This window comes from Hyperoodon ampullatus (genome assembly GCF_949752795.1).
Source record: "Hyperoodon ampullatus genome assembly, chromosome: 1".
NCBI lineage: Eukaryota > Metazoa > Chordata > Mammalia > Artiodactyla > Ziphiidae > Hyperoodon > Hyperoodon ampullatus.
Window position 1 is genome coordinate 24,687,327 of NC_136914.1, and position 15,635 is coordinate 24,702,961.

Genomic DNA, 15,635 nt, shown 5'->3' on the forward strand with positions numbered 1-15,635 from the left:
TTATTTATTTGGTATTAAAATCCACTGGTTCTTGAGTAACACATGAAGTATGAAAACATCAACTTTCTTGAGTCCTTTTTTTTTTTCTTAATAAACCAGTGACTGACACAACACTTTCCAACAAGGTGAATAGATACTATGAAACACAGAAGAATCCTCTTACAAGAGCCTCATAGTGAATGTACTCCTGCCACCAGGATGAAAGGTAAAGGGGAGAGGTTCTCAGTTGGTAGAAGAGTTTTAAAGAAACTGTGCTTGGTTCTAGGGCCTAGTAATGGGCACAAAAGTGGTCTCTTCAGGAGCTTCCCTGGTGGCGCAGTGGTTGAGAGTCCGCCTGCCATTGCAGGGGACATGGGTTCGTGCCCCAGTCCGGGAAGATCCCACATGCCACGGAGCAGCTAGGCCCGTGAGCCATGGCCGCTGAGCCTGTGCATCCGGAGCCTGTGCTCCACAACGGGAGAGGCCACAACAGTGAGAGGCCCGCGTACCGCAAAAAAAAAAAAAAAAAAAAAAAAAAAAAGTGGTCTCTTCAGAGGTCTCTTTCTGGGCCACTCTCCTGCAGTTCCCTTATTGAGAGGGGATGGGTATCCTTCGCCTCCATCTCCTGGGTTTTCTTGTCCCTCCAAATAGTTTACAAAAAACTTTGTGGTCTACCTGACCAGCTCTGAGAGTTCAAGATGCTACTGCTTTCACGGTTGGCCAACCCATCTTCACTCTCCAGATTTTCTGGGCGGATGTCAGAGTCTGGTCTGTGTTCTGCTTCAGTTTTCTCAGGCATAAAACAGCATCTGTCTTTTGTGTTTCCAATTGCAGAAAACACATTTGAAACTCTGAATGAGTCTCTTGAAGACCCTTCACTAGACTTGGGATTAGAAAGTTACTCCTCTCAACTCCAACTTCTCTTAAAGCTGTGGAGGAGACTCAAATTTAGGCCACAGCTCTCTCCACAGAAATCTCTCCATTTATCTCCTCTGACAGCCCTCTCTACTGTTGAATTGATCAAAATCACAAAACAGGTATCGTTTCTTTTGAAAACCTGCATGGGAAGAGGGCTGTTTCATATTCATAATAGTGTCCTGATATTTACCATGTTTATGCCCCAGTTTCTTTTTTAAATGAAAATTATGTTTATCAGAAGTCACAACTTATTAAAAAAACATCCCACCAACTGGAAAAGAGATCTGCAATGCACATAGCAATTCAAGTTTGGAAATCTGAATATACAAATAACTTCTCCAAGTAAATATAAAAGAAAGACAAATCCCCCAGTAAAGAAATGTACAAGAGATACAGATAGGCAATTTCTGGAACAGGAAACACAAATGTCTGATAAGCACTTGCAAAGATGCTCAAGATCACTAGAAAGAAGTCAATGTAAGTCAAAACCACAATGAGATGCTGGTTTACACCCATAAGGTTGGCGAAAGTATAAAACTTTACGAGGCTAAGTGTGGACAAAGGTGTGGACAATGAAGACCCCTGGAGAATGGTTTAGTACTGTCTGTTGAAGTGAAAAATGTATGTGCCTTACAACTCTGCCATCCATTTGCAGCTGCAGGAGCCCATGAATGTTCATAGCAGAACTGTTTGTAAAAGTAAACATTGCAAGCCATGTACACATCCATTCACAGGAAATTGGATAAACACATTTTGATACATTTATATAATGGAATATTATACAGCAACAAAAAGAACTAAACTAGAGCTATAAGTTAAACATTTACCAGCACACTGTTGGGTAGTAGTTGTGCCTCCTGGATCCCTATGGCTTCTGTGGGGGAAAAAGGAGCTAACTGTCCATGACTAGACCCAGGACAAGAACTAGGACCTCTGTGGGGATGACCTAGGGAGTTAGATATAAGCTGAAAATGAAGAGGAGTTTCCCAACAGGCAAGGCTGGACAAGTACAGAAGAAGCTGCCCTCCAAGGGCAGGTCACTGGAGGTATGTGAGCAGGGGTTGGGTAACTGTTTCATGGGCAGTGTACCAATCACTGAAAATCAGTAAGTAGTGTAAGGGTGGGGTGGGATTAAGCTGGCCTTTAAAACACCTCTTCCACACCCAGAGGCCCTGTGGTTCTGTGATTCAGTGAGTTTGCAAGGCAAGGTCAAAGAGGACAGGACTGAACTACTAACCAAACTCTGACACATCCATGTGATGAAACACTGCTCACTAATAAATGGGTATGGACCATGGCACATGCAACAATATGGATAAACCTCAAAAACATGCTGAATGAAAGATGCCTTGCACAAGAGGACACAAACTATGTGATTCTATTTATGTCATGCCTCAGTTTCTGACTTTTTTTTTTAAATGGGAGAGTTTTAAGACACCAAGTCATTGATGGTAAATAAAGGATACAGGTCAAATATAGGAGGAAATTTATTGTTAAGAATCATAAGAATTTACGTAAGGTCCTACATGAAATTTACCTACATTTATATGCACTTTCAGTGAGACTCAATGGTGACAATTCAAGAAGGAATTTTGTGCAAAATGCATTTTCGTATGTTTCCCACTTACATAATTCCATTGATAATACCCAATATAAATTAAAAGAATATCAGAACTCCCCCTTGACTAAACTATTACTCATTCAAAATAACATGCTAGGATTATCACAATAATATATTATCTTATCATAATTACAGTGAGTAGTTTCTTCTTTCTCCTTGGTAAGGGCTTGGTATTATAAGTTTTAGTTTAATAACTATAATTTGCCTAGGTTCTGAAAAATATATTGACTGAGTTCACTTTTCACATTTCATCATCTCCAATGGCTGCACCCTAGTCCAAGCTACTGTCAGCAACCACCTAAATGATCTCACTGTAGACACTCAACCTGTCCCCCATTTAGAGGTGTGCTGGTAAATAGTTAACAACGAGTACTCTGGGAGAGGGAAAAGCGCTGATTTATAGCATCTGCCAATTACTGTGGTGTAAATATGCTCACCATGGCTGAGTGAAAGCTTCCAATATGAGACCACTGAACCTGGAGTTGGAAAGAAATGGTAACCATTTGGTTCTCCCGAGCCAGCTCCATCATACCAATGCCCCCACCACACTCAATTTGCTCATTATAAGGAACCAGAACAAAGTTTTCTAAAGAGAAATCTGATTGTGTTACCTGGGCCCTGCTTAAAAACATGTTTTGGGCTCTCTTTTACTCCCACCAGCTTTCATTTCTCCGTGCTCCCAGCCATCACAGGATATTGCAACAAGCCCTTCTCTCTGCTGCTAGGTTCCTCCTTTGCATTTTCACTTAGTTAACTAATATCCTCCATATCTTAGCTCAAGTGTCACTTCCTCAGGGAAATTTTCCCTGATTCTCTTGGCCATGTTAAAGCCCCTTACTATAGGCCCTTATAACATGATATATGTATACCTCTATATTATAGCCATTGTCACTTCCACAATCTTGCATTGTTGCAATTAATCAATCAATGTGTGTCTTGACTTGACTACACTCTAAGTTTCATGAGAGACAGCACCTGCTTTTCAACTCAAAATGCCCAGCCCTGAGCACAGTGCCAAGAACAAAGCAAATACTCAAGAACTATATATTTTTTTATGGATTAAATGAATGAATACATGTCTATTTAAAAGGATAAATGAATATGTTCCCCTGAAATTTGTAAAAGAGAGTTGGAAACTAGCTGATAATAGAATTATTTGATGTGTCCAGTACAACTAGAGTTTGTGTAACAACTTTATAGCTGACATTAGAGAGTACTTAAACTTTTCCAATTTTAATACACATACATTATTCATTTATTATAAAACTAAATAAAAAGAGCTGATAGAACTTTAAACTTATATTCTTAAGCATCCTCTAAGAATAAAATAGGTTAGTTTTAGCCATTCTTAAAAAATAAGACATTCAGGCTTCCCTGGTGGCGCAGTGGTTGAGAGTCTGCCTGCCGATGCAGGGGACGCGGGTTCGTGCCCCGGTCTGGGAGGATCCCACATGCCGCGGAGCGGCTGGGCTCGTGAGCCATGGCCGCTGGGCCTGCGCGTCCGGAGCCTGTGCTCCGTGGCGGGAGAGGCCACAACAGTGAGAGGCCCGCGTACGGCAAAAAAAAAAAAAAAAAAAAGACATTCTAAACTAAATGATAGCATCCGTCACATTTCGGAAGCAGCTCCATGAACCTTCCTCAGGTCAACCACATGAATCACTACATGGAGGCCTTGAAACTTGGACTGAATGACAAAATGTTTAGGTGATGCTTCATTTCCATAAAATGAAACAATAGATCACATTATTAGGGAGTTCAGATCTCTATAAAATAAAATAAAAACACAGAAATGGACAAAGAAGTAACAGAATAATTTCTCTTTCCCTTTCACCTCTATATTTCCAAATTTACAATTGTCCATAAAATCCCTTCATTTCAGATATTGAGCCATGGTATGTACAAACAGAGTGTATGCATTTCAAAAACATATTTCTACAAAAAGCACAAAATAAAATACATAACCAAGCGTGGAAGCAGTATTCTTTCATTCTCTTTAGATTTTGAATTGTATTTACATTTCATGAGTTGCTCATTTGCTCACATCTGTGATTTGAGAAATGTTTAGGTTTGAGTAACATGCTAAGTGTGACTGGATATATGGACATACATTTTTAATACTAGGATTTTTTTAATTTATAAAGCTTCATACTCAAAGCTTTGATCACAACATTCTATGCTTATGGTCAAATATTTGGAAATTGTATAATTTTATTGGATCACAGGGATTTTTTCTATTTTTCCAGCAAATTTATCCTTTCCATGGTATTCTGAGCTACCTGTTAGACTAGACTGAAAAGTAAAGTAAAATCCACACCTTCGTTTTCTGAATTAAGGGAAACTTTAGATATGAAAATGAGAGACAAGCTCTGGCTCTCTCCCACTATAAATTAGCTCAGAATGTAGCTTTCCTTCTAAAAGATTTAGGTATTTCCTCCCTATCACTTGCTATGCTGAAAAATTTATACTTCATTCCTAATAGGAATTCATAATTGCTATTTTTTTCTTATTACAATAAATATATCTAAAATTGATAAATACATGAGAATATTTAAAAATAAACTGTCAAATATAGAATATTTATTAATCACCAGAATATGACTAAAAGTTGGTAAGATAATATAAGTATTTCAGTCATAAAATGTTTCTTACACTCTAAAATGATATATCAATACAATGGTATATTTAAGAGCAATATTCTGGGTTTACTTTCATAAATTTATACTGATATATCAATAAACCTGACTTAACTTTAAACAGTCATATGCCTGGCAAAAATCTACTCCTTACATCAGAGAAAAAGCATCTGTTGCTTTTATACTGTGATTTACCTTTTTAAGTGCATGTTTTACCTCTTCACCTAATTACAACAGCATCAAAATACATTATCTTACATATTCTTTTGTATGTACAATCTTATGTATTCTAAAGCCCATATACTAAGATTATTGCAGTTCCTCCTAGCAAGAGATTTGATGAGTTCTAAACTACATGGACTCTGTGAGTCCTATGTTTCAAAGACTCAATTGTTTATAAATTCATCATGTGAAGTGTGTAAAATTTGAGATAAAAATTTACTTCAAGAAGTAATTCCATCCTGAATTTAAAGGTAATATTAAGTATCCAAAGACAATGTCTCAACATATAGCATTCTAATATCTTAGTATTATATTGGAGGGTTATTAATTTTCCTAATGAGAAATCCAAAATACACAAAATGAATACTACATAGGGCTTTAGTAACTCCATCTATAAAAATGTGACATGTTTATTTACCTAATATATATATGTTGTAAAAAATTACAAAAATTTTATATTCTTGCCTTCATATTTTGTTTTAGGCATTGCACTGTAAGATAAAGTAACTCCCACATTAAAAAGAAAAAAACTATGGTTAAGAAAGCATCAAAAACTAGCCCAAGGCCTGAATTCCTAACCATCAAGTAATACTGCCTCTCAATAGCACAGCTGGATCAAATAATATGAAATAAAATTAAATAGGTGAGAAGTCATTTAAAACAAGAAATGAAGATACACATGATTGTATTTTAATGTAGTATTTCAAAGTCCATAGTTTCAACATAATAAAGAATTCTGACTTTTAACTAATGGTGCTAATATTACTACCTATATTGAGTATCCATTGTTTTGACTTCCTAGCATCATACCTGCCTTCTTTTTCCAACATCACCCATATTTCGAGTATGGACTCACCTTTTCCCTCTCATCTCCACCCTCTGCTCCAGAGTTTGTCAAGTAACCTGGTTCTGGCCAATCAATCATCGAATATTCCTAGATACAGTGATTGCTTCAGCATAGTCATGTCAAACAAGCTAAGCTGGTCAAAGCCAATGACACTCAAATATGGGGTTCTTTTTGTTTTGATTAAAGGGAAAGAGAAACCATTTCTTTCCACTGGATTTGTTGAAAAGATAAAAACCCATCTCAGTACCTGCTAAAGGCAGTAATGTCACTAGAGGAACCTCTCTGAAAATGGAAACTACAGATCAGAAAGCAGAGCAAAGAGATGCAGATGGAGAAAATGACCCTCCTTGACATTGTCTGAGTACCAGACTCAACCACACTTGAGGAAATTTCTACCTCTATACTTTCAATTACATGAGCCAATAACAACCATCACCCTTGATTTTTCTGAAATCAATTTACATCGGGGCTTCTCTCATTAGCAAACAAGAGTTTTGAATTAATCACTACATCTGAATTGTGTTCTTGCCATATAGTCATACCTATCATTTAATTCTCAAAACAGCAGTGTGAGGTATGGAGGGCATATGTAATCTCCATTTGATAGATGACCACTATTTGAATGGCTTTATTAAGATCTCATTGAATATACATGTTAGAAAAAGTTTTAAAACATAAGAAGTGTATGCCTTCCTGGTCAGCTCAAATGGTAAGAAAAATATAACAGAGACGTTAATCAAGTAATCAATAACTAATTGAATGTGAGATGTGAGGAAAAAACATATCAAGATTTTAAGAAAAGAAAAATAATGGTCGCTTTACATAAATATGGAAATCAGAAGGAATGAAAAGCTTGAGGCGGCTAGAAGGGTCATTAATTTGGTTTAAACATACTTAGTAAAAGATTCTGGTAGGACACCTAGTTAGACAAGCCCGGTCAAGAACTTTATATATTAAACTTGCATTAAGAAGAGTCTTCAGGAGAAGACTATATATCTCTAAATCATCAGTAATGTTGGTAGTTGAAGCTATGGAAGGGACAACATAAATAATACTTTTATGGATTTTTAGATTTCAGGTCCTTTAACAAAATCACTTCACATAACACTAACAATGATCCTGTAAAGATGGTGATATCACCCCGTTTTTTCTGACAGATGTAGAAAACAAAAGACAAAGAGTTTAAGTAAAATGTCTCCAATTTCCACCTAATATGTAGAAAAGTTAAGATTTTAACCAAGATCTCTCTGACTCAGAAAAACAAAAATAACAAAACCTATAGAAATGAATGAATGATCCTATTAAGGGAGAGTGTTTAAATGAGAAAGTAGATTCAGAGAATACAGAGGAGTATCAGAGTGAATGTACAGTAACAGGAAGAAAAAGAACAGCCAGTTAACAAATGCTGTCTACTTCAATCTATACCTCAGAATAAAGAAGAATGAATATTTATTAAGTATCTAAGACTGGAAAAAAGACATTTTATGTAAACAAATAATATTATTCGCCAGTTTTGAATAGAGTCACTGAAAGATAATTAAGAGAATTTAAGATCCGATTTACAAACATACATACATTGCAAAAAATACATTTGAGTTTTCTAATATAATTCAATTGGCACATATGAGAAGTAATTTTCTTCCTAGTAGACAAAAAAGGCTTTTGGAACCAAAAAATTAGACTATATTAAGAGTAGTTGAATTGTTTTCACTTTTAGCTTGTATTAAAACTGAATTACAATCATTACTTTCTGAATTGGTTAGTATTTCTTTCCTCTATGATGAGAATATTAATACTATCTTCATGCCATCAAATATACACATTGCTCTATTTGACTTTGACATTACCGAATGTAACATTAAGGGATTTTCTAATTGATTTTCACAAAGAGTATCGGACACTATCATGTTCCAGGAAACTCAGTCTTAGCAGCTTATCCAGTAGAAAGACATCAAGAAACAAGTATGATACAGTTAATCTAATGGGGGAAAATAGTAGGTTCTACAAGGTAACTCCTACTGAAGCCAGCAATCCTTGGCAACACCATACATCTCCTAGTCTCCTACCCAAGACCTTAAAGCATGGCACTATTTTGACTGGAAAATCATCAGTAGGTTTTCTCTTTTAATTTACTTAATATATAACTAGAAATAATCCTAGCTTATTTGATATGTTAAGTCCATGTACCTTACATTTGTTATTATGAATTTAATTATTTGGCCATTATAAGAAAAAATCTATTATTTATTCAATATAAGATCAAATTTAAATTTAAATGAAGCTTGATCTGTTTAAATGGAAAAAAATATGGAAACATTAAATAGTATAGAGTTAAAAATAACTTTCATTCCTTATAAAGTACAAACCAACTTAAGGCTAAGAAATTTATATTTAAAAGTGATCATATTTTAGACCATTAAAGACTACAACTATAAAATAAGGAATCCAAGAACAGTACATTCATAATCACAGTGTTAAGGAAATGAAGTGCTTCAGTCTACTTACTCACATCACTGAGATGAGGTAACAAAATGAAACTTGAAAGGCATATAGTTCAAACACACAAAGTCAGAAGACAGAAGTTATTCATTGAGGCATTATTAGGATAAGTTGATTTTTTAAAATGTGCAAAATTTATTTCTGTTCTCTCAATATACTAATATAAATACATTCATTATAAAGCACAATTTTTGAGTGATCAAATTCTGATCAGTTATCTAACTAGTAAGTTTTACAAAACTCTGAAAAATCAAATGAACTACTTACTGTTTCGAAGGCTCAGGAAATTTTAGTTCTTCTCTTTTCTTCATCTCTATTGTTGGGTCCATAGGAGTGAGAACTACAGCAGCACATGAGACCACAGAGTGGTATGAATCCTCCCGGCAAACTGTTTTATTAGAAATAATAATTGTAAATGTCACAATTATTTCTTGACTGTTCTCTTTTTCTCTTTATTTTCAGTCAAATGAAAGATAATTCAACTAAAACATTAATTGCCATTAAATTATCTTTAATTATCATTTTCTGTTCTGTCTTTCCACTCACTAGCTGTATGACCTTCGGCACCTTTGGTTTTCTTTTTTTTAAGCCACACAGTGGAAAAGGTGTTGCCCACACTTTATAATCCTTCATTAAAAAAAAACTTTTCAGGGCTTCCCTGGTGGCGCAGTGGTTGAGAGTCCGCCTGCTGATGCAGGGGACGCGGGTTTGTGCCCCAGTCCGGGAAGATCCCACATGCCACGGAGTGGCTGGGCCCGTGAACCATGGCCGTTGAGCCTGCGCATACGGGGCCTGTGCTCCGCAACGGGAGAGGCCACAACAGTGAGAGGCCCGCATACTGCAAAACAAACAAACAAAAACAAACAAAAAAACTTTTCATTGAAGAATAAGAAGTGCACTAACTACGACACAGTTAATCTCCACAAATCACTACACAAATAAGAGGTGTTCATCATGACCAGTGACACACACATTGCTTCTTTCAAAGTCTGTGAAGGATTGGTTGCTATGCATCTGTTACTCAGTTTTAGCAAAGACATCAAAGTGTATAGCTGCATTGCTTCCTTCTCTCCCAGTGTTAAACCCCCAAGTGACATTTTTTAAAAAATGGATAATCTAATGAAGGAATTTGCCAAAAGAAATGAAAGTGCAGCAAAGAAATAAAAACTGATAGTACTGTAAGTGATATTTGAATTGATTATAAATGAAAGACAAATAATCACTGATCTAAGTACTCATTTCAAGAACCATGACTGGGACAACAATGTAGAAAGAGGCAAATACTAAAGATGACAGCACACATTAGTGAAAGACAGTACAAAAAATACAATAGGACCATGCAAGTCACAGAGAAGTGTGGGCCCATATCTCAAAGAGAAAGAGGTGTAATAAATGATCCCAAAGTTCTTCAATTTTCCCCTAAAAGTATCTGCCGAATTATTAATCTGCTTAGCATGAGGGTCTCAGACAAAATAAATAACCACTAAAAGCAGAGCTGAATTTAAAGCAATGTTGTGGCATTCAAGAGGCAAAGATTACTGCACAGTATGTGTCAAAGAGGTGGAGCAGTGGTTTCCTCATCACCTCTCCAATGCCATCAAACAGATTTTTTTTTAATTAATTTTCTCTACTTATTCTTGGCATGAGCTTTGAGTCTAAAACAAACAAATCCTTCATAGCTGGGAGAAGAAAACTCTATTATATTTTAAATTTCCAGTGTTGCCTTAAACACTGCTAATGATGAAACAGACTAAGAATAAGAATTACTGATTCATTTCTCAGGGACAGCATTCACTTATTCAGTAAATATTGAGTGAACTAACTGGTATGTTCCAAGAAATATGCTTAATGGTAGGATTCTCCTGTGGACAAGAAAGAAATGTCCTCCCTTCCCCCAAGTTTTAATGAAGTTTTAATTTCTTCTAGAGATATTTCTCAAATATTAGGGCAAAAAACTTCTGACCAGATGAAAACATTTACCTAGATCTCTATGAGGGAAAATAGAGCTAAGTCTTTTTTTTTTTTTAAAGGAAAAGAGACAATGAGCAGGGAAAATGCTCTAAGTAAACAATATTTTTTTCAAAAATACCGATCGTTTGTTTACTTGAGGTAATATGAGTATTAATACTTAATTTTTATGATGCAGAGGTTGAAACAATTGACATTGAATTCAAAGGTACTGCAGTTAAAAAAAAATCAATGACTAAGTCAATAAGAAAATAAGCCCCTTTAATATTTCCATGATGAAAGTGACAATTAATGGACCTGTCTAAAGGTGGATGGTTGGGAGCTCCATGTAAATGACTTAAGTTTTATATTAAGCTGAAATTAAATCACACTCAAGTTTTAATATCTTTAAATTGCATTTATCACAAAATACAAGAATTAGTGTAATAAGTGTAAGTTAGGCAAATAAGTAATAGAGAATTTATAACTTCAAAAGAAATGAATGGTATAATAAAAGGGAAGTACAGATTTTTCAAAACAAAGAATATGCCTAGGCTGTCCTTTCTGAGGCAGAAACAAAAAAAAAGAAATAAAATAAACCTTAGCAATATGTCACTGAGAAGAGAAAGGATTTCTGAGGGTCAAAAGAGTAATGGGTATTCATGTGATCACTATATTCTGATATATCAAAAGTTGTTCTTCCAAACCATGGTCCACATTTAAAAAGTAAATCATAACCTTATATCACAGTGGCCATGATGTGAACTACTCTGTAATTTGGTTATCATAGGAGTTGTTGAATATTATTATCATATTTTACCATGCCATGAATGCATAGATTACTTTGGAAAAATCATAGGAATTTTACTAACTAAAGGGGAAAACACTGTATTTGCCATTAAAAGAAACCTTTATGATACAGATTAAAAGGAAATTTCAAGTTTGAAAAAGACCTCCAAAGTTAGTGGATTTTAAACATCTGCTTTTTAGGAAAAGATCATAAACTTTTGTTGCCCTAGAGCCTTTTAAAAAAGGATATGGATGTCAGTGAGAAAGGAGACAGTCTATATATCAAAGTGATATTTATTTAATCTCCCTGATAAAACGCCTTACAAATTTCTATTTAAGCAGAGAGAAATTTAAATATTTCTCATACAAATACTGAATTATTGCTAGACTCTGAAAGGAAATTACACTAGAAGATCAATGAAAGTAAAATGCAAATCATAATTGTTAGCCAACATAAGTCTCTACCTTACCATTTCGCTAATAAGGCAATGAGTCCATTTTTTTTTTAATACATTTATTTATTTATTTATTTATTTTTGGCTGTGTCGGGTCTTCATTTCTGTGCGAGGGCTTTCTCTAGTTGTGGCGAGCAGGGGCCATTCTTCATCACGGTGCGCGGGCCTCTCACTGTCGTGGCCTCTCGTTGTGGAGCACAGGCTCCAAACGCGCAGGCTCAGTAGTTGTGGCTCACGGGCCCAGTTGCTCCATGGCATGTCGGATCTTCCCAAACCAGGGCTCGAACCCATGTCCCCTGCATTGGCAGGCAGATTCTCAACCACTGCGCCACGAGGGAAGCCCCAATGAGTACATTTTTAAACATGTTAGAGATACAAGAAGAAAACAATACACAATTTTTATGGAATAGTATTGCTCATGTTTTTTCACATTTGTAGGATTAAGTAGACAAATTTTTACAAAAAGTATTGGAGTAAGATAAGTTAATATGGTTTGCTAATTATGTTGAACTTTATGAAATAAGGCCAATTTTTCTCATAATTGAGAAAAATTGCTTATATACTATGCCATTTTAAAGGTAAACATACAAAAATTACTACAGGAGTTAAAGTTTGGGTTATTCAACAGCAGGTGATTTCATTTTCTTCTTTATAGTCTTTAGTGTTTTCCAAATTTCCTACAGTGATCTTTTCTTACTTTTATAAACAGGAACATCTTTTCTTACTTTTATAAACAGGTGTTAAAATAGTCATGAGAACAGAGTAGATGAACAGATGTGTGAAACACTGATTTTGGCCTCAAAACAGTATAACTTCTTGAAACTCCTTCAGGAAAACTATTTTTCTAATTTAGCCAGATTAAATTTAATATCATTTTCTGAATATTTTCTCCTTCTTCCTCCTTCTCCCCTCACAAAAGATCACTTTTTCAGAAGACATTGTAAATGACTAGACTAGTTGATCATTCTAAAACTATTAAAAGGGCAATACTTATTTCATAGATTCCCCTCAAATCCATCTATTACCATACAGCCAGGGGCTTTTGATTTGGGATTGAATCATGGTGGCATGCTTAGGGACTGCCAAAATTGTAGGAACCCTGGCTTGAGGCAAGGATGATTTCTGTACTTTCCAAATTACATCAAGTATAAACAGTTCACCATTCATAAGATTTAACTCTTATGATGGGAAAAATTGGCTTTAGGAGAAAGCAGAAAATGAAACAAACAGGAACTCCCAACTTTTAATTACTCACATTATTTAACTGTACTTATAAAGTTAGCTTTAAAAATGAAAACTTTAGGGCTTCCCTGGTGGCGCAGTGGTTGAGAGTCCGCCTGCCGATGCAGGGGACACGGGTTCGTGCCCCGGTCTGGGAGGATCCCACATGCCGCGGAGCGGCTTGGCCCATGAGCCATGGCCATTGAGCCTGCGTGTCCGGAGCCTGTGCTCCGCAACGGGAGAGGCCACAACAGTGAGAGGCCCACATACCGCAAAAAAAAAAAAAAAAAAAAAATGAAAACTTTATTAACTTCTAAATTTTAAAAAGGAAGAGCAGATAATTATTTCATAATGTAACTTAAAAAGCATGAGCCAGTGTCAAGGCACTGCATATTCAAGTAGGTTTCCAGCATCCATGAGTTGAAAAAAATCAATGCATTTTCCACTATCACTTCCAACCAAAGATGCAAATAATATTTTGAGGCACTAACCTACAAATTTATATGCTAAATTTACTCCTCTGTGAAAAGAATGATTCCAACATGATAAACTGACAATTGACTGAGATTATACAAGTAGGGTTTTAAAATGAAGGAAAATGCTTCAGAGTCACAAGAATGACTTATCCTAAGTTTTTGTTCTAAGCACTGCTCTCACTTATTTCTAGGTAGAGTATATGAACACTAAAAATGATCAAACCTACTGAACCCCTAAGTCCAAAATCTGTAAAGCTTGGGACAGAGTAGAAATCATTTCTAGGTTTAACACTGAGTAGTCTGACTTTGCCATGTAACCTTTTATTATACCACAAAGAATATGCCATTACATGAAATGACTCTCCATTATTACAAAATGTTTCTTTCACACTCATAATAAACTGAGATGCAAAACCTGAACATTGAAATTTTAAGTTGCTCTTTCTCTCCAGTTTTATATATCAAAACTATTTCATTTAATTACTGAACTTCTATCTTCATTTGGTCTTTTAATTTATAAAATCAATTTTAAAGCACCAAAAAGCAATATATTTTAATAAATGTTCACAAAAATGCCAAAGATTTATTAGGAGAGGCATGTTTCTCTTTCATGCAAAATTAAAACATTCAAATTACTGAAGGTTCCTAGAGCGCAGTTAACTTATAAGTATCACTTATAAGTATTACACATTTGAAGTCCCGACTCCAACTCAACAGAATAGTTCACTATCAATGAGCAAATTGTAAGCTTAAAAGAATTTCCTTTATGACTTGGAAGTGTTCACTTTTCTATTTTTTCCAAATATCCAGGATCCATGTATTTACCACATAACAACCCACCAGTAAAGCTTAACTCACTGAAAGGCTAACATTAGTTTAACGAATGCTTAAAGAACATTATGTGGGACTTCCCCGGTGGCTCAGTGGTTAAGAATCCATCTGCCAATGCAGGGGACATGGGCTTGAGCCCTGGTCTGGGAAGATCCCATATGCCACAGAGCAACTAAGCCCGTGCGCCACAACTACTGAGCCTGCGCTCTAGAGCCCACGAGCCACAGCTACTGCGCCCACGTGCCACAACTACGGAAGTCCGCACACCTGGAGCCCGTGCTCCGCAACAAAAGAAGCCACTGCAATGTGAAGCCCGTGCACGGCAACGAAGAGTAGCCCCTACTCGCCTCACCTAGAGAAAGCCCGTGCACAGCAACAAAGACCCAACACAGCCAAAAATAAATACATAAATAAAATGAATTTTAAAAAATTTAGAAAAGAACATTATGTGGTAGGCTTAGTTCTGTGTATTAACTGTGAATTTATGCTTAGAGTATTGTCTTTACCCCTCAGAAAAAGTCTGTACAGTAAGTACTATTATTATCCCCATTTGTACACTGTTTAAGATCACACAGCTAAGGAGGAGCAAAACCAGAATTCAATCAATTTGCCTCTAATCTCCATGATACTGACCATACTTCACGTTGATTCTCATTTAAATAAAATTCATCAAGTGTTCTGAAATAGAGTAAAGTTAATAGTTGACCATTTTCAATCATGTTTCTATTCAATAATATTCTTACATCTGAATTCTTTATCCTAAGAAAACTGTATAATCATTAGGCAATTTGCCTCAGAACATAATTTTGACTCATCATACAAATGCTCTAGGCTCCAAACTCTGCCCTTCCAAATGACCGACAACAATTGTTTTACTATTGCTCCACTGGAGAATGAATGTCAAGTGTCAAGGTGAAACCCATCATTAGATACATTTATCTATGATAAAGAAAGACATATAATTTAGAAAAATTTATTTTTTCAAAATTATTTGTAATCAGTTGCTATTGATTTTTCTTGCCCAGCACGTTACAGGGCCTTGAGATACATGAATGAATTTAAATGACAAAAATACATGCTTTTGTGGAACACATATCTTCTAATGGAATAGATTCTCAAATCAAATGTACCTCTCTGTAGTTTTTTCTTAACAGTAAAATATGAATAATAATATCTTCTTAGGTTGTTCTGAGGATG

The 15,635-nt window shown here is 35.6% G+C and overlaps 1 protein-coding gene across 2 annotated transcripts in view; it reads right to left on the reverse strand.

Annotated features, from left to right (window-relative positions):
* Positions 1–15,635, reverse strand: part of CCSER1 (coiled-coil serine rich protein 1) — a gene marked incomplete at both ends in the record, with an annotated part of 1,070,022 nt that overhangs the window by 899,196 nt on the left and 155,191 nt on the right. For both annotated transcript variants that reach the window (XM_079713141.1, XM_079713142.1), the window contains one exon: positions 8,987–9,107. In XM_079713141.1, coding sequence (XP_079569267.1) covers positions 8,987–9,107 — 121 coding nt within the window. The remainder of the gene's footprint in view (positions 1–8,986; positions 9,108–15,635) is intronic.